Here is a 22,500-nt window from a genome sequence, read left to right on the forward strand (position 1 = left end):
ATTATAAGGTATTCAGTACCATCAACTTGCGAAGCGCCTATCATCAAATTCCCATCCGAGAGGAAGACAAACCTTACACCGCATTCCAGGCAGGGAGGCGCCTCTACCAATTCAGGAGGATTCCGTTCGGTGTCACGAATGGAGTAGCTTGCTTCCAACGAGTTATGGACGACATCATCTCAGATGAAAACCTCAAAGACACTTTTGTTTACGTGGACAATGTCACAGTGTGCGGTAGGGATCAGGGGGAACATGATATGAATCTGGACAGATTCTTGAGCATTGCTAGAAAATATAATCTGACTCTCAACTACGAGAAATGCGTATTCTCGGCAAGGTCAATTGACCTTCTCGGCTACACGATAGCCGACGGCACGATTAAGCCTGATCCTGAACGATTGCGCCCACTTCGTGAGCTACCCCCACCTCAGGACCTGCAGACAATGCGCCGGGTGATCGGCATGTTCGCTTACTATGCGAGATGGATTTCGCAATACTCCGAGAAAATACATCCCCTAGTGCATTGCAAAAACTTTCCACCAGATGCCGCTGTTGTAACAGCTTTCCACAAACTCAAAGACGATATCAGTAATTCCGTGGTATTATCGATCGATAGCTCGGTGCCCTTCGTGGTGGAGACAGATGCTTCTGATCACGCGATAGCTGCTACGCTTAATCAGTCTGGGCGACCCGTCGCGTTCTTCTCGAGAACTCTCTCTGGAAGCGAGCAGAGACACTCAGCGATAGAGAAGGAAGCGTACGCCATCGTCGAAGCCCTACGTAAATGGAGACACTATTTACTGGGAAACCATTTCACGCTCGTTACGGACCAACGATCCGTGGCATTCATGTTTGATGGGAAAAATAACGGGAAAATTAAGAATGGAAAAATTATGAGATGGCGGATAGACCTAGCTTGCTATAGTTACGACATTGTTTTCCGGCCCGGGAGGGAAAACCCTGCTGCAGACACCTTCTCGCGGGTCTACTGCTCGGCGACAATCAGTCGGGCTTTGCAAGACCTCCATGTGTCTCTGTGCCACCCGGGGGTAACCAGAATGGCACATTTCGTGCGCAGACAAAACCTTCCCTATTCTATCGAAGATATTAAACAAATGAATGCTTCATGCCCTGTTTGTGCTGAACTAAAACCCAGATTCTATGGCGCGGCTTCTGGCAGATTGATCAAGGCCACTTCTCCCTTCGAGAGACTAAACATTGACTTCAAAGGGCCCCTGCCGACCGAGACAGACAATAGATACATATTCACTGTTGTTGATGAATATTCAAGGTTCCCTTTCGCATTTCCGTGCTCGGATATGACCTCGGGCACTGTCGTGAAATGTCTGTCTGACCTCTTCGCTATGTTTGGGAAACCTTCGTACATACATTCAGACAGAGGGCCGTGTTTCATGTCGGCCGGGCTAAAACAGTTCCTATATGAACACGGCATAGCAACTAGTCGAACGACGGGTTACAACCCACAGGGTAATGGGCAGGTGGAACGGTATAACGGGGTTATTTGGAAAGCCGTAACTCTGGCGTTGAAATCAAGAGGACTGGGGCCCGAGCAGTGGGAGGTTACCCTTCTCGACGCTCTGAATTCCATACGCTCTTTGCTCTGTACCTCCACCAATGCAACTCCTCACGAACGAATGTTTACTCACCAACGACGTTATGTTGACGGCCAATCGGTGCCCAACTGGCTAACCCATCCCGGAACAGTGTTCATGAAACGCCCGGTACGACAAAGCAAGTATGAACCCATGGTGGAAGAGGTCGAACTCATCGATACTAATCCAGCGTATGCTCATGTCAGGCTCCCGGATGGCAGGGAGACCACTGTGTCGGTTCGCCATTTGGCTCCCTCAGGTACTCCTCCCGCAGGTACACCACCATCTGGCACACCTCCCTCTGACATCCCCTCCCCAGGTGTTCCCCCCCCAGGGACTCCACCCGAGAAGGGTGACGACGGAGCTACCGCGTTCCACCCGAGAGCGATCGGGGAGTCATCTCCGGCACGAGTCGAGGCTCACCAAAAGGATCGGAAGCCTCCCTCAAGTGAAACTGCCATCTACTCACGGAGAGGTCGACGAATAATACCCCCTCGCTGACTCAATCTGTAAAGGGGATTATCGGTATCCTCGAGCTCATGCTCCTATATGCTCGTTACATAATATATCGATGCTCATTACCACGCTCCTACAACTCAAAATAATCCTCACTGCTTGGCATGTATGCTTCTGTAGTTTAGATAGTTCGCGTTGCTTGAAATGTATACTCCTGTAGCGCTGAAGTAATCATGGTGCGTTAGTTGGGCCTCTAGTTACATTTTAAAGACGGGGAGAATGTGGTGAATTGAAGGTCGTGACGTGTGATCACATGTCGCGCGGCTCGAGCACAGGATAGATAAAGCTGAGGCTCGGCTCGGTCGGGGGGATTGTCCCAGGGGCATTGTCTTTTTATGTCGGCGATTCACTTGGTGCTCATTAAATGGTGAGAACACTGATTGATATATAATACTGATTTATTTTGCGGTGATTAGTTGTGTGTATGTACCTTACTGCTTATGTACTCCATGCTGCACCTGTATCCCCTGATGTGCCCGTAGAAGCGGCTCCAATCAAATGGAATAAAGCCTACACTACACTCTGAAGGTTCTTCTCTCGTTTTCATTTCAATAAACCAAACCAAATCGTGTTTATACACCACCCAGCATTTAATAATCACTCGATATAAATGAAACCCAATCGTGTTTACACACCGCCCAGTGTTTAATATTCACTCGATATAAATCAAACCCAATCGTGTTTACACACCACCCAGTGTTTAATATTCACTCGATATAAATCAAACCCAATCGTGTTTATACACCGCCCAGCGTTTAATAATCACTCGATATAAACCAAACCAAATCGTGTTTATACACCACCCAGCGTTTAATAATCACTCGATATAAATGAAACCCAATCGTGTTTACACACCGCCCAGTGTTTAATATTCACTCGATATAAATCAAACCCAATCGTGTTTATACACCGCCCAGCGTTTAATAATCACTCGATATAAACCAAACCAAATCGTGTTTATACACCACCCAGCTGTGGTGAATTGAAGGTCGTGACGTGTGATCACATGATGCCCGGCTCGAGCACAGAAGAGATAAAGCTGAGGGTCGGCTCGGCCGCGGGGTTTTGTCCCTGGGGCATTGCCATTGTATGTCGCCGGCTCACTTGGTGCTCATTGAATGGTGAGAACACTGATTGATATATAATACTGATTTATTTTGCGGTGATTAGTTGCGCGTGTATACCTTACTGCTTGTACTCCATACTGCGTTTGTATTTCCCGATGTGCCCGTAGAAGCGGCTCCAATCAAATGGAATAAAGCCTAAACTCTGAAGGTTCTTCTCTCGCTTTCATTTCAATTTATTCCATTTGGTTTTCTCGGCTCTCTCAACTAACGATGGACAAGATCTACAAACCAGAGAGGTTCGACGCAGACCCAAACGCGACTGACTCAGAAATGAAATGGTCGCATTGGTTCTGTTCCTTCTCACACTATCTGACCATCATCGAGGAGGGAGCCGACAAATTGGCCGCCCTCGTGAATCATGTCTCGCCCAGCGTGTACAGGCTCTTCTCGGAGTGCGACACTTACGAAGCAGCGATCGACTTGCTGCAGGCGCTCTACGTGAAGCCCAAGAACGAGGTATACATACGACATCTTCTCAACACACGCAAGCAAGCAGCCGGGGAGACAATCGATCAGTTCCTGCAAGCTCTGAATCAGCTGGGAAAAGACTGCAGCTTCCGGGCCGTAAGCGCCGAGGAACACCGAAAGGAAGCCACACGGGAGGCATTCATCCAAGGACTCGGATCAGCCCACATACAGCAACGCTTACTAGAGAAAGCGCAACCCACTCTTGACAAGGTAGTCGATCAGGCTCGAGCAATGGATACGGCTCAGCAGCAATCTGAGTCATTTGGGACACCGATGCTGCTAATGAACGCTGCTACGATGGGAACCCAAGGAACCCCACTGGCACAGACACAGCCAGACATAGGGGATGGAGAAACACCCGAGGAGCCGGATACCCAGGCCACGTCAAACTCCTCAGCAACTGCTCCGGTTGGTAAATGCTTCTTTTGTGGGTACAAAAGGCACCCTCGTCAAAAATGTCCCGCCAGAGATGCCACATGCATGAATTGCGACAAGAAAGGGCATTATGCCAGGGTATGTAAATCTACTCTAAGGAGAAATAAACCCACTTCTGCGGCTCTCTACTCGCAAAATAAATTAACTGCAGCCCCCCCGGGGAATCTATCCAAGGCTATCATCAACGTACGAATTAACGGGCATACGGCTGAGGCACTGATTGATACCGGTAGCTCTGAAAGTTTCCTCAACAGCTCGCTAGTGAAGGGCAGGAAATGGATAATCCACCCGACAGACAATACGGTATGCATGGCCGCCACCTCACTACAATCCCGCGTACGAGGGTACTGCAATGTTGAATTGGACGTAAAAGGGTACACGCATCGGGATGTAAGGGTACTGGTGCTTCGTGATTTGTGCGCAGACGTAATTCTGGGTCATAATGTCCTCAAGCAGCACACGAGCGTCGAAATACCCTTTGGAGGAAGCAAACCTCGTCTAATTTTAAATGCGTTGACCACCGCGGAGGTGACGTCCCCCCAGCTGTTCGCTAACCTGTCGCCGGTCTGCAAACCGATAGCGATCAAATCGCGGCGATATACCACTGCTGACATGAATTTCATCACTTCGGAAACCAAGCGATTACTGGAAGAAGGAATTATAGAACCGAGCGATTCGCCATGGCGCGCACAGGTGTTAGTAACCAGCAGTCAGAACCATAAGAAACAAATGGTTGTCGATTATTCCCAAACGGTCAATCGCTTTACCCAACTCGATGCCTAGCCCCTGCTGCGCATAGACGAGATGGTCGAACGCGTGGCCAATTATAAGGTATTCAGTACCATCGACTTGGGAAGCGCCTATCACCAAATTCCCATCCGAGAGGAAGACAAACCTTACACCGCATTCCAGGCAGGTAGACGCCTCTACCAGTTCAGAAGGATTCCGTTCGGTGTCACGAATGGAGTAGCTTGCTTCCAACGAGTTATGGACGACATCATCTCAGATGAAAACCTCAAAGACACTTTTGTTTACGTGGACAATGTCACAGTGTGCAGTCGGGATCAGGGGGAACATGACATGAATCTGGACAGATTCTTGGGCATTGCTAGAAAATATAATCTGACCCTCAACTCCGAGAAATGCGTATTCTCGGCAAGGTCAATTGACCTTCTCGGCTACACAATAGCCGACGGCACCATTAAGTCTGATCCTGAACGATTGCGCCCGCTCCGTGAGCTACCACCACCTCAGGACCTGCAGACGATGCGCTGGGTGATCGGCATGTTTGCTTACTACGCGAGATGGATTTCCCAATACTCCGAGAAAATACATCCCCTAGTGCATTGCAAAAACTTCCCACCAGATGCCGCTGTTGTGACAGCTTTCCACAACCTCAAAGACGATATCAGTAAGTCCGTGGTTTTATCGATCGATAGCTCGGTGCCCTTTGTGGTGGAGACCGACGCTTCAGATCACGCCATAGCTGCTACGCTTAATCAGTCTGGGAGACCCGTCGCGTTCTTCTCGAGAACTCTCTCTGGAAGCGAGCAGAGACACTCAGCGATAGAGAAGGAAGCGTACGCCATCGTCGAAGCGCTGCGCAAATGGAGACATTATTTGCTGGGAAACCACTTCACGCTCGTTACGGACCAACGATCCGTGGCATTCATGTTTGATGGGAAAAATAACGGGAAAATTAAGAATGAAAAAAATTATGAGATGGCGGATAGACCGAGCTTGCTACAGTTACGACATTGTTTACCGGCCCGGGAGGGAAAACCCTGCTGCAGATACCTTCTCTCGGGTCTACAGTTCGGCGACAATCAGTCAGGCTTTGCAAGACCTCCATGTGTCTCTGTGCCACCCCGGGGTAACCAGAATGGCACATTTCGAACGCAGACAAAACCTGCCCTATTCTATTGAAGATATTAAACAAATGAATGCTTCATGCCCTGTTTGTGCTGAACTAAAACCCAGATTCTATGGTTCGACTCCTGGCAGACTGATCAAGGCCACTTCTCCCTTCGAGAGACTAAATATCGACTTCAAAGGGCCCCTGCCGACCGAGACAGACAACAGATACATATTCACTGTTGTTAATGAGTATTCAAGGTTCCCTTTCGCATTTCCGTGATCGGATATGACCTCGGGCACTGTCGTGAGATGTCTCTCTGACCTCTTTGCTATGTTTGGGAGACCTTCGTACATACATTCAGACAGAGGGCCGCGTTTCATGTCGGCCGGGCTAAAACAATTCCTAATAGAGCACGGCATAGCAACTAGTCGAACGACGGGTTACAACCCACAGGGTAATGGTCAGGTGGAACGATATAATGGAGTTATTTGGAAAGCCATAACTCTGGCGTTGAAATCAAGAGGACTGGGCCCCGAGCGGTGGGAGGTTACCCTTCTCGACGCTCTGAATTCCATACGCTCTCTGCTCTGCACGTCCACCAATGCGACTCCTCACGACCGAATGTTTACTCACCAACGACGTTATGTTGACGGCCAATTGGTGCCCGACTGGCTAACCCATCCCGGAACAGTGTTCATGAAACGCCCGGTACGACAAAGCAAGTATGAACCCATGGTGGAAGGGGTCGAGCTCATCGATACTAATCCAGAATACGCTCATGTCAGGCTCCCGGATGGCAGGGAGACCACTGTGTCGGTTCGTCATTTGGCTGCCTCAGGGACTCCCCCCGCCGGTACACCACCATCTGGCACTCCTCCCTCTGACATTCCCCCCCCCCAGGTGTTTCTCCCCCAGGGACTCCACCCGAGAAGGGTGACGGCGGAGCTACCGCGTTCCACCCGGGGGCGATCGGGGAGTCATCTCCGGCACGAGTCGAGGCTCACCAAAAGGATCGGAAGCCTCCCTCAAGTGAAACCGCCATCTACTCCCGGAGAGGCCGGCGAATAATACCCACTCGCCGACTCAATCTGTAAAGGGGATTATCGGCATCCTCGATGCTCATGCTCCTATATGCTCGTTACATAATATGTCGATGCTCATTACCATGCTCCTACAACTCACAATAATCCTCACTGCTTGGCATGTATGCTTCTGTAGTTTAGATAGTTCGCGTTGCTTGAAATGTATACTCCTGTAGCGCTGAAGTAATCATGGTGCGTTAGTTGGGCCTCTAGTTACATTTTAAAGGCGGGGAGAATGTGGTGAATGGAAGGTCGTGACGTGTGATCACATGATGCCCGGCTCGAGCACGGAATAGATAAAGCTGAGGGTCGGCTCGGCCGCGGGGGGATTGTCCCAGGGGCATTGCCATTGTATGTCGCCGGCTCACTTGGTGCTCATTGAATGGTGAGAACACTGATTGATATATAATACTGATTTATTTTGCGGTGATTAGTTGCGCGTGTGTACCTTACTGCTTGTACTCCATACTGTGTTTGTATTTCCTGGTGTGCCCGTAGAAGCGGCTCCAATCAAATGGAATAAAGCCTAAACTCTGAAGGTTCTTCTCTCGCTTTCATTTCATAAATCAAACCCAATCGTGTTTATACACCACCCATCGTTTAATAATCACTCGATACAAATCAAACCCAATCGTGTTTATACACCACCCAGCGTTTAATAATCACTCTGAAATGAGAGCGAGAGATGAACCTTCAGAGTTTAGGCTTTATTCCATTTGATTGGAGCCGCTTCTGTGGGCACACCAGGAAATACAGGTTCAGCTAGGAGTACATAAGCAGAAACGTATACATGTGCAGTTAACCATTGCAGACTAATCCGCGTAAGCACGGAGTTCGATATAATCTCCATTCTCACCAGTCAATGAGCACCTTCAGTTAACGAGCATCAAGTGGACAGCCGATGTCAATAGCAATGCCCCGGGGACAATCCACCCGTGCCGCAGAGAGACCTCCCCTTATACGCGAGACGCACAACATGTGATCCCGCGTCATGTCCCTTGATTCACGTTAATTCACCACATTCTCCCCACCTTTAAAATGTAACTAGGGGCCCATCTTACACACCATGATTGCTTTAGCACTATAGGAGTATACATTTCAAGCAACGCGGACTAATAGATCTACAGGAGCATACATGCCAAGCAGTGATTATTTTGAGTTGTAGGAGCATGGAAATGAGCATCGATATATGATATAATGGGCATATAGGAGCATGAGCAGCGAGAATGCCGATAATCTCCTTCACAGATTGAGTCGTCGAGGGGGCCTTATTCGTCGACCTCTCCGGGAGTAAACGGCAGTTTCACTTGAGGGAGACTCCCGATCCTCTTGGTGAGCCTCGACTTGTGCCGGGGATGACTCCTCGATCGCTCTCGGGGGGAACGCGGCAGCCCCGTCGCCTGGCGGAGTTCCTGGGGGGGAAATGTCAGAAGGAGGAGTGCCAGGAGGTGGTGTACCGGCGGGAGGAGTACCTGAGGGAGCCAGATGGCGAACCGACACAGTGGTCTCCCTGCCATCCGGGAGCCTGACATGAGCATACTCTGGATTAGTGTCAATGAGTTCGACCCCCTCCACCAGCGGTTCATACTTGCTTTGTCGTACCGGGCGTTTCATGAACACGGTACCGGGGTGGGTCAGCCAGTTGGGCACCGTTTGACTGTCAACATAACGTCGTTGGTGAGTAAACATACGTTCGTGAGGAGTGGCATTTGTGGACGTGCAGAGCAAAGAGCGTATGGAATTCATTGCGTCAGGAAGAGCAACCTCCCATCGCTCGGGGCCCAGTCCTCTCGATTTCAGCGCCAGAGTTATGGCTTTCCAAATAACTCCATTATACCTTTCCACCTGCTCGTTTCCCTGTGGGTTGTAACCCGTCGTTCGACTAGTTGCTATGCCGTGCTCTAATAGGAATTGTTTTAGCCCGGCCGTCATGAAACACGGCCCTCTGTCTGAATGTATGTACGAAGGTCTCCCAAACATAGCGAAGAGGTCAGAGAGACATTTTACGACAGTGCCCGAGGTCATATCCGAGCACGGAAACGCGAAAGGGAACCTTGAATATTCATCAACAACAGTGAATATGTATCTGTTGTCTGTCTCAGTCGGCAGGGGCCCTTTGAAGTCAATGTTTAGTCTCTCGAAGGGGGAAGTAGCCTTGATCAGTCTGCCAGATGCCGCGCCAAAGAATCTGGGTTTTAGTTCAGCACAAACAGGGCATGAAGCATTCATTTGTTTAATATCTTCAACAGAATAGGGAAGATTTTGTCTGCGTACGAAATGTGCCATCCTGGTTACCCCTGGGTGGCACAGAGACACATGGAGGTCTTGCAAAGCCTGACTGATTGTTGCCGAACTGTAGACCCGGGAGAAGGTATCTGCAGCAGGGTTTTCCTTCCCGGGCCGGTAAACAATGTCGTACCTGTAGCAGGCTAGGTCTATCCGCCATCTCATAATTTTTTCATTCTTAATTTTCCCGTTATTTTTCCCATCAAACATGAAAGCCACGGATCGTTGGTCCGTAACGAGCGTGAAGTGGTTTCCCAGTAAATAATGTCTCCATTTACGCAGCGCTTCGACGATGGCGTACGCCTCCTTCTCTATTGCCGAGTGTCTCTGCTCGCTTCTAGAGAGAGTTCTCGAGAAGAAAGCGACCGGCCGCCCAGACTGATTAAGTGTTGCAGCTATGGCGTGATTTGAAGCGTCGGTCTCCACCACGAAGGGCACCGAGCTGTCGATCGATAAAACCACGGACTTACTGATATCATCCTTGAGATCGTGGAAAGCTTTCACGACAGCGGCATCTGGTGGAAAGTTTTTGCAATGCACTAGGGGATGTATTTTCTCGGAGTATTGCGAAATCCATCTTGCATAGTAAGCGAACATCCCGATCACCCGGCGCATTGTTTGCAAGTCCTGAGGTGGTGGAAGCTCACGGAGCGGGCGCAATCGCTCAGGATCAGGCTTAATTGTGCCGTCGGCTATCGTGTAGCCGAGAAGGTCAATTGACCTTGCCGAGAATACGCATTTCTCGTAGTTGAGAGTCAGATTATATTTTCCAGCAATGCTCAAGAATCTGTCCAGATTCCTATCATGTTCCCTCTGATCCCTACCGCACACTGTGACATTATCCACGTAAACAAAAGTGTCTTCGAGGTTTTCATCTGAGATGATGTCGTCCATAACCCGTTGGAAGCAAGCTACTCCATTCGTGACACCGAATGGTATCCTTCTGAACTGGTAGAGGCGCCGCCCTGCCTGGAATGCAGTGTACGGTTTGTCTTCCTCTCGGATGGGAATTTGATGATAGGCGCTTCGCAAGTCGATGGTACTGAATACCTTATAATTGGCCACACGTTCGACCATCTCATCTATGCGCGGCAGGGGGTAGGCGTCGAGTTGGGTGAAGCGATTGACCGTTTGGGAATAATCGACAACCATCCGTCTCTTATGGTTCTTACTGCTGGTTACTAACACCTGTGCGCGCCATGGCGAATCGCTCGGTTCTATAATTCCCTCCTCCAGTAATCACTTGGTTTCTGAAGTGATGAAATTCATGTCAGCAGTGGTATATCGCCGCAATTTGATCGCTATCGGTTTGCAGACCGGCGACAAGTTAGCGAACAGCTGGGGGGACGTCACCTCCGCGGTGGTCAGCGCATTTAAAATTAGACGAGGTTTGCTTCCTCCAAAGGGTATTTCGACACTCGTGTGCTGCTTGAGGACATTATGACCCAGAATTACGTCTGCGCACAAATCACGAAGCACCAGCACCTTTACATCCCGATGCGTGTACCCTTTTACGTCCAATTCAACATTGCAGTACCCTCGTACGCGGGATTGTAGTGAGGTGGCGGCCATGCATACCTTATTGTCTGTCGGGTGGATTATCCATTTCCTCCCCTTCACTAGCGAGCTGTTGACGAAACTTTCAGAGCTACCGGTATCAATCAGTGCCTCAGCCATATGCCCGTTAATTCGTACGTTGATGATAGCCTTGGATAGATTCCCCGGGGAGGCTGCAGTCAATTTATTTTGCGAGTAGAGAGCCGCAGAAGTGGGTTTATTTCTCCTTAGAGTAGATTTACATACCCTGGCATAATGCCCTTTCTTGTCGCAATTCATGCATGTGGCATCTCTGGCGGGACATTTTTGACGAGGATGCCTTTTGTACCCACAAAAGAAGCATTTACCGACCGGAGCAGTTGCTGAGGAGTTTGACGAGGTCTGGGTATCCGGCTCCTCGGGTGTTTCTCCATCCCTCATGTCTGGCTGTGTCTGTGCCAGTGGGGTTCCTTGGGTTCCCATCGTAGCAGCGTTCATTAGCAGCATCGGTGTCCCAAATGACTCAGATTGCTGCTGAGCCGTATCCATCGCTCGTGCCTGATCGACTACCTTGTCAAGAGTGGGTTGCGCTTTCTCTAGTAAGCGTTGCCGTATGTGGGCTGATCTGAGTCCTTGGATGAATGCCTCCCGTGTGGCTTCCTTTCGGTGTTCCTCGGCGCTTACCGCCCGGAAGCTGCAGTCTTTTCCCAGCTGATTCAGAGCTTGCAGGAACTGATCGATTGTCTCCCCGGCTGCTTGCTTGCGTGTGTTGAGAAGATGTCGTATGTATACCTCGTTCTTGGGCTTCACGTAGAGCGCCTGCAGCACGTCAATCGCTGCTTCGTAAGTGTCGCACCCCGAGAAGAGCCTGTACACGCCGGGCGAGACATGATTCACGAGAGCGGCAAATTTGTCGGCTCCCTCCGCGATGATGGTCAGATAGTGTGAGAAGGAGCAGAACCAATGTGACCATTTCATTTCTGCGTCAGTCGTGTTTGGGTCTGCGTCGAACCTCTCTGGTTTGTAGATCTTGTCCATCTTTGGTTGAGAGAGCCGAGAAAATCAAATGGAATAAATTGAAATGAGAGCGAGAGATGAACCTTCAGAGTTTAGGCTTTATTCCATTTGATTGGAGCCGCTTCTGTGGGCACACCAGGAAATACAGGTTCAGCTAGGAGTACATAAGCAGAAACGTATACATGTGCAGTTAACCATTGCAGACTAAATCCGCGTAAGCACGGAGTTCGATATAATCTCCATTCTCACCAGTCAATGAGCACCTTCAGTTAACGAGCATCAAGTGGACAGCCGATGTCAATAGCAATGCCCCGGGGACAATCCACCCGTGCCGCAGAGAGACCTCCCCTTATACGCGAGACGCACAACATGTGATCCCGCGTCATGTCCCTTGATTCACGTTAATTCACCACACACTCGATATCAATAAAACCCAATCGTGTTTATACACCACCCAGCGTTTATTATGCACTCGAGATAAATAAAACCCAATCGTGTTTACACACCGCCCAGTGTTTAATATTCACTCGATATAAATCAAACCCAATCGTGTTTATACACCACCCAGCGTTTAATATTCACTCGATATAAATCAAACCCAATCGTGTTTATACACCGCCCAGCGTTTAATATTCACTCGATATAAATCAAACCCAATCGTGTTAATACACCACCCTGTGGTGAATTGAAGGACGTGACGTGTGATCACATGTCGCAAGGCTCACGCACGGAATAGATAAAGCCAAGATTCCGCGCGGTCGGGGTGATTGTCCCAGGGGCATTGTCGTTTACGGCGGCGATTCACTTGGTGCTCGTTGAATGGTGAGAATTGAGAGTATATCGGACTCCGTGCTTATACTGATTTATTTTGCGGTGATTAGTTGCCCATGTATACCTTACTGCTTATGTACTCCTAGCTGCACCTGTATTCCCTGATGTGCCCGTAGAAGCGGCTTCAATCAAATGGAATAAAGCCTACACTCTGAAGGTTCTTCTCTCGCTTTCATTTCACACACCGCCCAGTGTTTAATGTTCACTCGATATAAATCAAACCCAATTGTGTTTATACACCGCCCAGCGTTTAATATTCACTCGATATAAATCAAACCCAGTCGTGTTTATACACCACCCAGCGTTTAATAATCACTCGATATAAACCAAACCAAATCGTGTTTATACACCACCCAGCCTTTAATAATCACTCGATATAAATAAAACCCAATCGTGTTTATACACCACCCAGCGTTTAATATTCACTCGATATAAATAAAACCCAATCGTGTTTATACACCACCCAGCGTTTAATATTCACTCGATATAAATCAAACCCAGTCGTGTTTATACACCACCCAGCCTTTAATATTCACTCGATAGAAATAAAACCCAATCGTGTTAATACACCACCCAGCGTTTATTATGCACTCGATATAAATCAAACCCAATCGTGTTAATACACCACCCAGCGTTTAATAATCACTCGATATAAATCAAACCCAATCGTGTTTATACACCGCGTTTATAAAAAAATAGGCATTTTTAGGGGAGGCGTCCATTCATCGCGGATTTTCACTTCTCGCGGGGGGGGGGGGGGTTGGAATGTAACCCCCGCGATAAACGGGGGGTGACTGTATATAAAATATTTCGTACATAATAGCTATGTAAAATAATGAATTAAATATCACCGCGCAGGTCAGATCAAAACGTGCCATGGGCCGGAGGTTTCCCCATGCGTAGCCTATACAGTGCACCAGGTGTTTAATAAGTTCGGTAGCTCATCTGCAAGGTGGTTCTCGAGAGGAATTCCACAACCACATTGTCAAGAAGGAATTTCACCTCCAATATTAAGAGAAACATCAGTCCACATCCTGGAAGCAATAACGTGGATATATTTTAAGAGAACCAACGCAGATAAGAGTTTTCTTTTGGGGTGTCAAAGGTCAACACGTACCTCGCCGTAAGAGTCTCCACCTCAACAGTTCGCTCTCGGCAGAGTCGCGCAACTTGCTCACGATGACGTTTGCTGTCCTCCTCTACACGTTCTTCAGCACGCACCTCCTGATCTTTCAGCTGTTCCTCCAGTGCATGAATCCTTGGGTTTCAGCCATTGAGAAAGGGTGTTACATCACGAGAAAGCAGCAGATCCAATGTGACACTGAGAAAAAAAAGCTGTGGATTAATTTTGGCAATTTCCATTTGGTGCAGCCGAGAGGACACCCGAAGGACACCCTGGAGGAAGGGTGTTTAAATGGAGCTGAAAACAGCAGGAGAGAGGATGTAAGAGTCTAAATCTCTAGAAATCGAGCGAGTCTCAGGAGAATTACCGTGTTGCTCCCAAAGTTTGAATAAAAGCCCAGCCGTCTCTGCAATGACCGTATGGGAGGGGGGGTAATCCATCTTCCCTGCCTGATTTGGTCAATAGTTTGTTTGAATGCTACAATTCCCTTAAAATTGGCAAAGTGCTATCCTACCAGCACCCCCCCTCCCAATTGAAATTAAATAAAATTAATTGATTAGTCCAAAGAATATCTTTGGCCTAGAATGAAAACTAAAAATACTGTGTTTCCATCGTTATCCACACAAGAGTTAAAAGAAAATAGACAGCAATCGGACAATTGGTCCATCCTATCCCTATTACCCAAGTAGGAGGAGGAGATTGGGACCACACTCTCTGCACAGCGTTGGTGCTGCTTAAGCAGTTTCCTTGGCTATTGGGCACAATCCTGGACGGGTCGCCACTCCGACACAGTGTACCAGCAAGCTGGCACTCATTTTGCCGACCTCGGAAGGATGACAGGCCGAGTTAACCCCGCCTGGTATTAATTCAACAGCTGAGCGGGATTTGAACTCAGGACCCGAGGATCCAAAGCCCACCACCCTAAAAAAGTAGCACACTTTTTATAACACAACGTAGTCTTGTTAAGATCAACAGTGAGATTAATTTTTCTGCAATAATAGAAGAAAAAGATCACCTCTTCCTTTTAGTGTAGAGAGATTAATCTCATAGACAGGACTCTGCCATGGATTTTATTACGTAATCTACGAGCATTGTTCGTACAGCCGTGGTTAAATAAAACTACTCAAAGACCAACTCTTTTCATAAAAAAGAAATCAAAGGTTTTGGTTCTTCTTTTGAACACCCAATGACGGTACACTAGGAAATACCCTATGAAAATTAACGTACCGTAACACAACCCCCCCCCCCCAACCTCCAAACAACAACAGAATATCTTTCATTTACAAAGTACGAGTCAGCACTGTCTGCAACTACTCAAGGTCAACACGACACTCGATCTCCCTGTGCAGGTTGGTCCTTTATCCTGTTAGGAATGACCCATCAAGGATGGGTGTTGAGGTGGTATGAAATTAGATAAGGCAACAGGGCCATATAACAATATCAACAACCTTCCCATGATGGAATGATGCCAGAAGTGCTGCCCACCAGAGTGTCATGACATCATCTAGCATTGCAAACGCTGAGAAAAGTCTACTCTCGACTAGGAGGGAGAGTAAACGGAGGAGTTCAAAGTTGATTTTGATGGCGTAAACAGAGTTGCAAGACATTTAAAATGAGAAGGCACTCAGTGGAGCACATACCTCCGCCCGCATTTGGATCTTCACCAAAATCGAACCAATTTGTCCTTGTTGCACACCGAACCTGTCCACCAAGGTTTGTCCGAATCCGTCCATAGCCTTTTGAGATATCGTGCTATATATCGTTTTTAGCCCAATCTCTCAATGGTGAAGAATTACTTTAAAAATCCTCGTATCTGGATCCGGATCGTCACCAAAATCTTATCGTCATCCTTGTCACACACTCAACCTGCCAACCAAAGGTCATCCAAATCCATCCACAACTTTTTCAGATATCCTGCACACAAACAGACAGGGGTGAAATGCGATGGACGGAGGTAATGATGCCTATAGGGTTTGGTGATGATACGCAAAGCGGTGAGAGGAGATCGGAAATTGATAGAAACAGACAGACAGACAAGAGATTCTCTTCCCATACCTGTGCACCAAATGTAGGTTCTCCTGCTTGAGTCGTCCATGGAGATTGCTTCCCTCTGCAGTCTCCTGCTCCAAAACTGCAACTCTTTGCTCCAGGTAGCTCAACTGATGAACAATAACAACAACAAAAACACAACATACAGTACATGGAAAACAAAGACTTAACAAAAACCTCAGTCCATCACTATTGAATCTCAAAAGGCACATTTGCAAAGACTTGACAAGAATTGCTGAAAATAAATTTTAAAAAAAATCCTCAAAATTCCCCTTATATGACAGTGCTATGGACATCATATGGCAATCCCAACCAGATATAGCATTTAATACATATTCATATATGGGGGAAAACAATTTAATACAACGGGACAAACCAAATGATGAAGATTCACCATAACAAATACATTCCATGGTACCGATAGTCAAATCGGAGATTTGTTATATGGGCCGATGCCACCCATTCTCCCTCACAAGCTGTCATCCCGATCAAAAATACACAAACGTACAGAAATGGCGCCACCTAGCTTTCAGGGTGTGGAAATGTGACATCGTGTGGGCTTACCGCCACAATATTACAAAAATAAATAAATACCAAATTATTACTCCACACTCACCCCAAACAGCTTGAGCTGCAATTCCTTTATTTGGAAACAGAGTCAAGGCTCGTGGAAGAGCCAGAACACAGAACGGATCAGGATGTAACATAACAAAAGGAACAGCAGCAAGAGAAAGGGGAACCAATAGCAGGGCCGAGGGAGAAAACAGATGGAGGTGGACAAACAAGGGATGCTGGTAAGGGAGAACACAAGATGAATACAGAAGCAAAAATTGGGGTTGGGGGGGTGAGGGATAATGCTTGGCCTATTTGGCCAGAGTAGTGCTCAATAAACTGTAATAGAAACAATTTCTCCACAATGTGGCTCATGTTTGATCATGGCTTCCGTGTTTCTTTATTTATTTACCAATGAGATTCAGTGTGTATGTCAAGGACACAACTTTTTTTACCAATTGAGATTTTGTCATCAAAAAATTTTTAAACTGTCGTTTTCGTCAACTTTAGTTCGAGTACAAAGCGGACGTGGACTGGCTTTGCATTTTGAGAAGCTTTCTAGTTTAGTATGTCGAGTTCAAACTCATTCAGTAAAACGAGACCGTCCACCAAAAGGGATTTTTGTGATATCTTATGTAATCGTAAATGATCCCTGGCCAAACAAATGATTATAAAACAAATGAAAGATGACGAGGGAGTGAAAGGCACCTTATCTGCAATGTCAGGCTGTGTGAACTCTGACAAACCAGGGAAAATCTCTTCTGTACTTTCAGAACGGCTGCTCAGGTTACTTGTATGCAGCAATTGTCTGCACGCACATGCACACGCACACTTGAAGATGAAATATGGTATTCTAGTTTTACACTGGATGAACATCAATAATTCATGCAATCAGTTCTTACACTGTATGTCCATGAATAACCAACATCCAAAAGTACCGTTTGTAATTGGCAGATGGCATTATAAAGGTTAAATCAACATACAATTCAATAATGAAGTTCATGATGTGGGAAACTGTGGACGCTAGGAGACCACTTCACAAAGACTTTTTTAAATTATTATTTACAGCAAAACTATTGCGATGATAATTGTATCAAATGAAATACAAACCTTCAAAAGGGCTGAATGTTTTCACTTAGTGGAATTATTCATCCAACATCACTCAGAAAGGAATCAAAAGGCCAAAATAGAGGGCAACTCACACAGATAATTTGCAGTGTTATATAAAAATAGTCCGTAGCATTTTTGGGAAACCATTTAGCTTCACATCACCAGCTAGATATTTATATCAGCTATAGATGACCTGCAGTAGTCGGTAGGTCTGGCATTGGAGATTGGGGTAGAGTAAGAAAGGAAGAGGAGGTTTTTGAGAGACAAAAGTAAGAGGGAGGGTATGGGGGATAGAGGATGTATGGGCTGAGAGGGGAAACAGAGGGAAGAGGTAAAAAGTAAATAAATAAAACAATCCATGATTGAATATATTGTAATGGGCTCGGTCTCCCTAACAGGTGATGTGAGAACGCCGGAGATGAACTCCCATGATGCCGAGTGGAGGCATTCTGCACACGGGTTGCTAATCCGTGGGTGGTGTGGTTATGTTTTAACCAAGTTCAATGAGTGGTGGTTTCAAAGTACATATGGTTTAACCGGGTGGAGAAGGGTGGGGGGGGGGGAGAGAGGGGTTAATTACGCTGGAGGACGAGATCAAAATACACAGCAAATGGATTTTCAAAGAAAGAATACGTATAAAAACAAAATGGAGATGGTTGTGCAGGAAGTGAAATGGCAGGAAAAATACAGAGAAATTGCTAAAGAGATGACAACCAAACAGGACGAATCGCCCAAGTGAAAAGTGAAAAGGCTGAATGCCTAAACTCAGTGTTTGCAGTTAAATCTTGTGTCCAAAACCCATCACTCTCTCCAGCCACCTTACCCAGTCACACCCAACTGTCCCTGGACTCTGTGTCCTTTTCTCCTGACAAGGTGGAGAGCTTGCTGTCAAACCTCGACTCAGATTCTGCAACCGGTCCAGACGGCATCAGCCCACATATCCTAATAACATGCTTCTCTGCTCTTGCTCACCCTCTCTGTGTTCTATTCACCCTCTCATTTGCCCAAGGTCATCTGCCATCTGCTTGAAAATCAGCAAACATCACTGCCCTGCATAAAAAGGTGCAAAAACTGATCCCTGTAACTACAGACCAATCAGCCTTCTTCCAATCATCAGCAAGGTTATGGAATCCATCATCACTTCAGACATTAAATCCTTCCTCTTCTCCAAAGACTCGATTACCAATCATCAAATCAATTTGGTTTCAGACCAGGTCACTCTACCCTGGATATGCTGCTTCTGCTCTCCCATCAATGGATGGAGGTCCTCAATGCCAGACAGGAAATCCGAGCCGTATCCCTGGACATATCACGTGCTTTTGACACAGTCTGGCACCCTGCCCTACTCACCAAACTCTCTTCCTATGGGTATCCAAGGCCATCTCCACTCAAGGCTCACAGACTTCCTCTCCTGTCGCAGTCAACGTGTGGCCCTAAATGGAGTTCTTTCATCCCCTCTTCCTGTGCAGGCTGGAGTTCCTCAAGGCAGTGTTCTGGGCCCTGTTCTTTTTCTGGTTTTCATCAATGATCTCTCAGACTCTCTGGAAAATTCTCTATATCTGTTTGCTGATTACTCCACCCTCTGCCGTACCATCTGTCATCCCTCAGACCGGCAAGCATCAGCTTCTTCGCTCACTGCAGATCTGGATAAAATCACAAACTGGTCCAGCACGTGGAACATGTCTTTCAATCCAGACAAATCTCACACTCTCACTATGTCTCTCCGAAAGTACCGTTTAGAAAACCCCCCCATCCACTTTCTCAACAATCCTTTGGAAGAAGTCCTTTCTTTCAAGCTTCTGGGTCTCACTATCTGCCATGACCTTTCCTGGGAAAGCCACATTTCAAACCTCGCCTGCAAAGCCAGTCGCCGAATGGGAATCCTCCGTCGTGCAAAGTCCTTCCTTGGCCCACCTGAGCTCCTGACCACTTACAAAGCTTTCGTCCTCAGCCTGATGGAGTACTGCTCTCCCCTCTGGGCTGGTGCTCCTGCCTCCCACCTTTCTCGGCTTCACACTTTGAAAACCAAGGCATTTCGGATCATTGGCATCTCCCGCAATGAGGCTGAGTCTTTGGGCCTCTCACTCAATCACCGCAGGTTGGTCGGTGGTTGTTCTGCCTTTTACCGTCTCCTCTCCAGCCTCGCCCCCCCCTTGCCCTCTCTGCGATTTGTCCCCACCACATTTCGGCAGGGCGCTCAAGGTCCGCCAACAACCCCCTTCTGGTAGAACTACCAAAATCACGAATCACTGCTCACCTTCACTCTTTCATTCCTCTTTTTTCCCGCCTTTGGAATAAACTCCCTCACTCCATTCATTCCCATTCTTCCCTGCAGGCCTTCAAAACAGCTGTTCACCACCACCTTTTATCATCCCCCTTCCAAATCCTCGATCTTCTCTACCCCCGATAATCCACCCAAGCCCACCTCCTTCAAATTCTCTGCTTTCCTTCCTGAAAGTAGCTGTAATTTCCATCTTGTGTTCCCCATGTTCCCCATCCCATCCCTCTCCCTTCCACAGATCTCCTAATGTCTGTTCCCCACTGTTTTGTCCTTCCCACTCCCACCCCTCTTGTCTCATGCCCCCCTTGCTGTGTGCTGTGTGTTCGCTCTCACACGAGCCTCAACAATGTATACAAAAAAAAAGCAGCTATTCTTAGCACTAATCTTATCACGAGCAGACTCGATTCAGGAACACAAGATAATGGACGAAAATATAAGCATGTGTGAGCCTTTCCTGTGCAGTGTCGGGAGGTGCAGCGCAGGCTGGATTGGAGATTCCCGTGTGTGGCAGTGCCCAAGACCCCTCTCACGGTCAAGCGTCAGCCCCTAGGTCTCTGTGGCTCTGGCGAGGCTCTCTGCTTTTCCCTGTGCTAGGCTATGTGGCTCTGTGGTTGGCAGGACATTCTGGACTGTGTGCGAGTCAGGGTGCTCTGCTGTCCCTGGCTAACTGTGTGATGTGTCGATGGCTGTGGGTCTCGCTCTCTGGGAAACACAAGCCATCCCAACTGTGCTTGTGGTGCACCAGGTTGACTGACCTTGTCTGCGGCTTTCTATGCCTATGAATGCATGGTTCACTCTCTGGATGTCCTGGGCTGTGTTCTCTCCCGTAGCTGTACAATCCGCTCCCTGGGGGTCCCATGATGCCCTTGGGTGTGTGCATGTCACTGCCTTTTTATCGGGAGCAGTTTGAAATCCCCTTCCCCACCCCTCGGACCCGCTGCACGGGTCTCACGAATGTGCTCCAGCGAGGAAACATATGTGGAGGCACTGAGGTAGCCATTTGTAAAACCTGCATGAGAGGCTTCAACTAGTACACATGGTCACACCATGTAGAGGTGTGGTGAAAGGACAATGAGGTTATTTAAGGCTCACATGGATGCAAGATGGGGAGAAGAGACAGACACGAAGGTGGGGAATAACAGAGAAGCTGACTGGAGATCAGAGCGATGCTAATTGTGGTTTACAAATACTTACCTAACACTCATTAAGATATAACTGATGAATAATTCATTCCTCATAACCACCCCCCCCCCCCCCAAGTCATTTTCATAACAATATAATATGCAGATGGCTCTTCGGATGGCAATCCTACGACCAAAAAATTACATTAATTCTTCCATAAACTGGGTGTCCCAACTGCCAGAATTAGTAGGTGGACGCTAAAAATCCCAACACGCCCTCTGCAAAAAGTAGGTGAGCCATCTCCGGCACCCTGACAAAATTACAAGTGACTGTTCTAACCTACAGGGGGACACAGCATCAACGTACTATCAAGCCCCTGCAAGAATGATGCTAACAAGAATGAGGCCTTGCGCTGAATACGAATGACGATTACGGTGGCACCAACTCTTCAGAACTATACTACAAACTCTCCTCACCTTGCAATGGTTGCTGTAGAAATATGGCAATTGGGGCTGCATAAAGGAGGGTTAAAGGGGAAGATCAAAATGAGAGGAAAAGAATGTTAATATGACTGATATCACGTCATAAAGACAGCATTTTTAAAGAATAACAAAAAAAACCCCACTAACAACGATTTGTACAATCACAAGGTGCAGGAGGCAAGAAAAGAATCTGGTGTATAGCTGGGAAGGGACAACTGGCGCGAATGAGGAGCTCGAGTGAAAGTAGAGGTACCTCTGGATCTCCAGCTGCTGGAGCCTGCTCTCCAGCTGTCGAAGTATGTCGATGCGCCGGCTGCATTGGCTGCAGTAAGAGGTGAAAGCCACAGGCCCTCTGGGCAGAAGACCCAGCCAGTGGTGAGATGAGTGGCTGGGACTATCAGCAGGAAGCCAAGAAGGAAAAGAACGAGCATTTGCAGATGTAAGAGGAAAGAGAGCGAAAGAGATCACCGCTGCTTTGAATAAAAGACATTGATTGCAAACACATAAAAGCAAAGACCATTTTCACATCACAGTGAAATCATCCTGAGCCGGTCAGAAAAAAAAAAAAAAACGAAAAAGAAAGGAAATTGTGTCGATCCCTTTGTACGACATTCAGAAATGATGCAGAATTTCGCAAATAATTTGAAATCAGGAATCCAAAAACATAAAACGAACAAAACCATCTGATGTGGGAGTGTTGGTCACCTTGAAGGCAATGAAGCCACGTGTTCTTCGAGGAATTCCCGTTCATGTGGAGACCGGTCCAGTTCTGGTTGACCACTCGCAAACTCGGACTCCGTGCTCTCGCCATAGTCCTCAAATTGCTCCTCTCCAGGCTCGGCACACAGCAGGCCCGTTGTGCCATGACGCGGAGTCCTGCAAACAGATGCAGAAGATAGTTTCTGATCTGAAGGACCACACACCTTGAGTATTCCCATTTACCCCACCCCCCACCCCACCTCCTCCTCCTCCTCCTCCTCATTTCCCTCCTACCTCCACCTGAAGGAGTAAA

At 47.6% G+C, this 22,500-nt stretch overlaps 2 protein-coding genes across 5 annotated transcripts in view; both read right to left on the reverse strand.

Annotated features, from left to right (window-relative positions):
* Positions 1–12,346, reverse strand: part of LOC147012058 (uncharacterized) — a 14,758-nt gene extending 2,412 nt beyond the window's left edge. The window contains exons 1-2 of the mRNA XM_085857903.1: positions 12,188–12,346; positions 10,964–12,062 (exon numbers count right to left, since the gene is read on the reverse strand). Of these exons, the coding sequence (XP_085714029.1) occupies positions 10,964–11,959 (996 nt within the window). The 5' untranslated portion in view covers positions 11,960–12,062; positions 12,188–12,346. The remainder of the gene's footprint in view (positions 1–10,963; positions 12,063–12,187) is intronic.
* The window catches only part of RAB11FIP4 (RAB11 family interacting protein 4), a 60,797-nt gene that overhangs the window by 29,393 nt on the left and 8,904 nt on the right, over positions 1–22,500 (reverse strand). For 3 of the 4 annotated variants that reach the window (XR_015051970.1, XR_015051969.1, XM_085858181.1), the window contains exons 5-10: positions 22,194–22,364; positions 21,742–21,882; positions 21,483–21,518; positions 17,202–17,301; positions 15,948–16,051; positions 13,887–14,027 (exon numbers count right to left, since the gene is read on the reverse strand). Coding sequence is in view for 2 of the 4 variants with exons in the window: in XM_085858181.1 (XP_085714307.1) it covers positions 13,887–14,027; positions 15,948–16,051; positions 17,202–17,301; positions 21,483–21,518; positions 21,742–21,882; positions 22,194–22,364 (693 nt within the window). In the remaining 2 variants the exon portion in view is untranslated. The remainder of the gene's footprint in view (positions 1–13,886; positions 14,028–15,947; positions 16,052–17,201; positions 17,302–21,482; positions 21,519–21,741; positions 21,883–22,193; positions 22,365–22,500) is intronic. The other variant, XM_085858182.1, reaches the window with a different exon arrangement.

Source organism: Eptatretus burgeri, chromosome 15 (assembly GCF_056783735.1).
Source record: "Eptatretus burgeri isolate ZD-2024b chromosome 15, Ebu_testis_v1, whole genome shotgun sequence".
In the NCBI taxonomy this organism is placed as follows: Eukaryota; Metazoa; Chordata; class Myxini; order Myxiniformes; family Myxinidae; genus Eptatretus; species Eptatretus burgeri.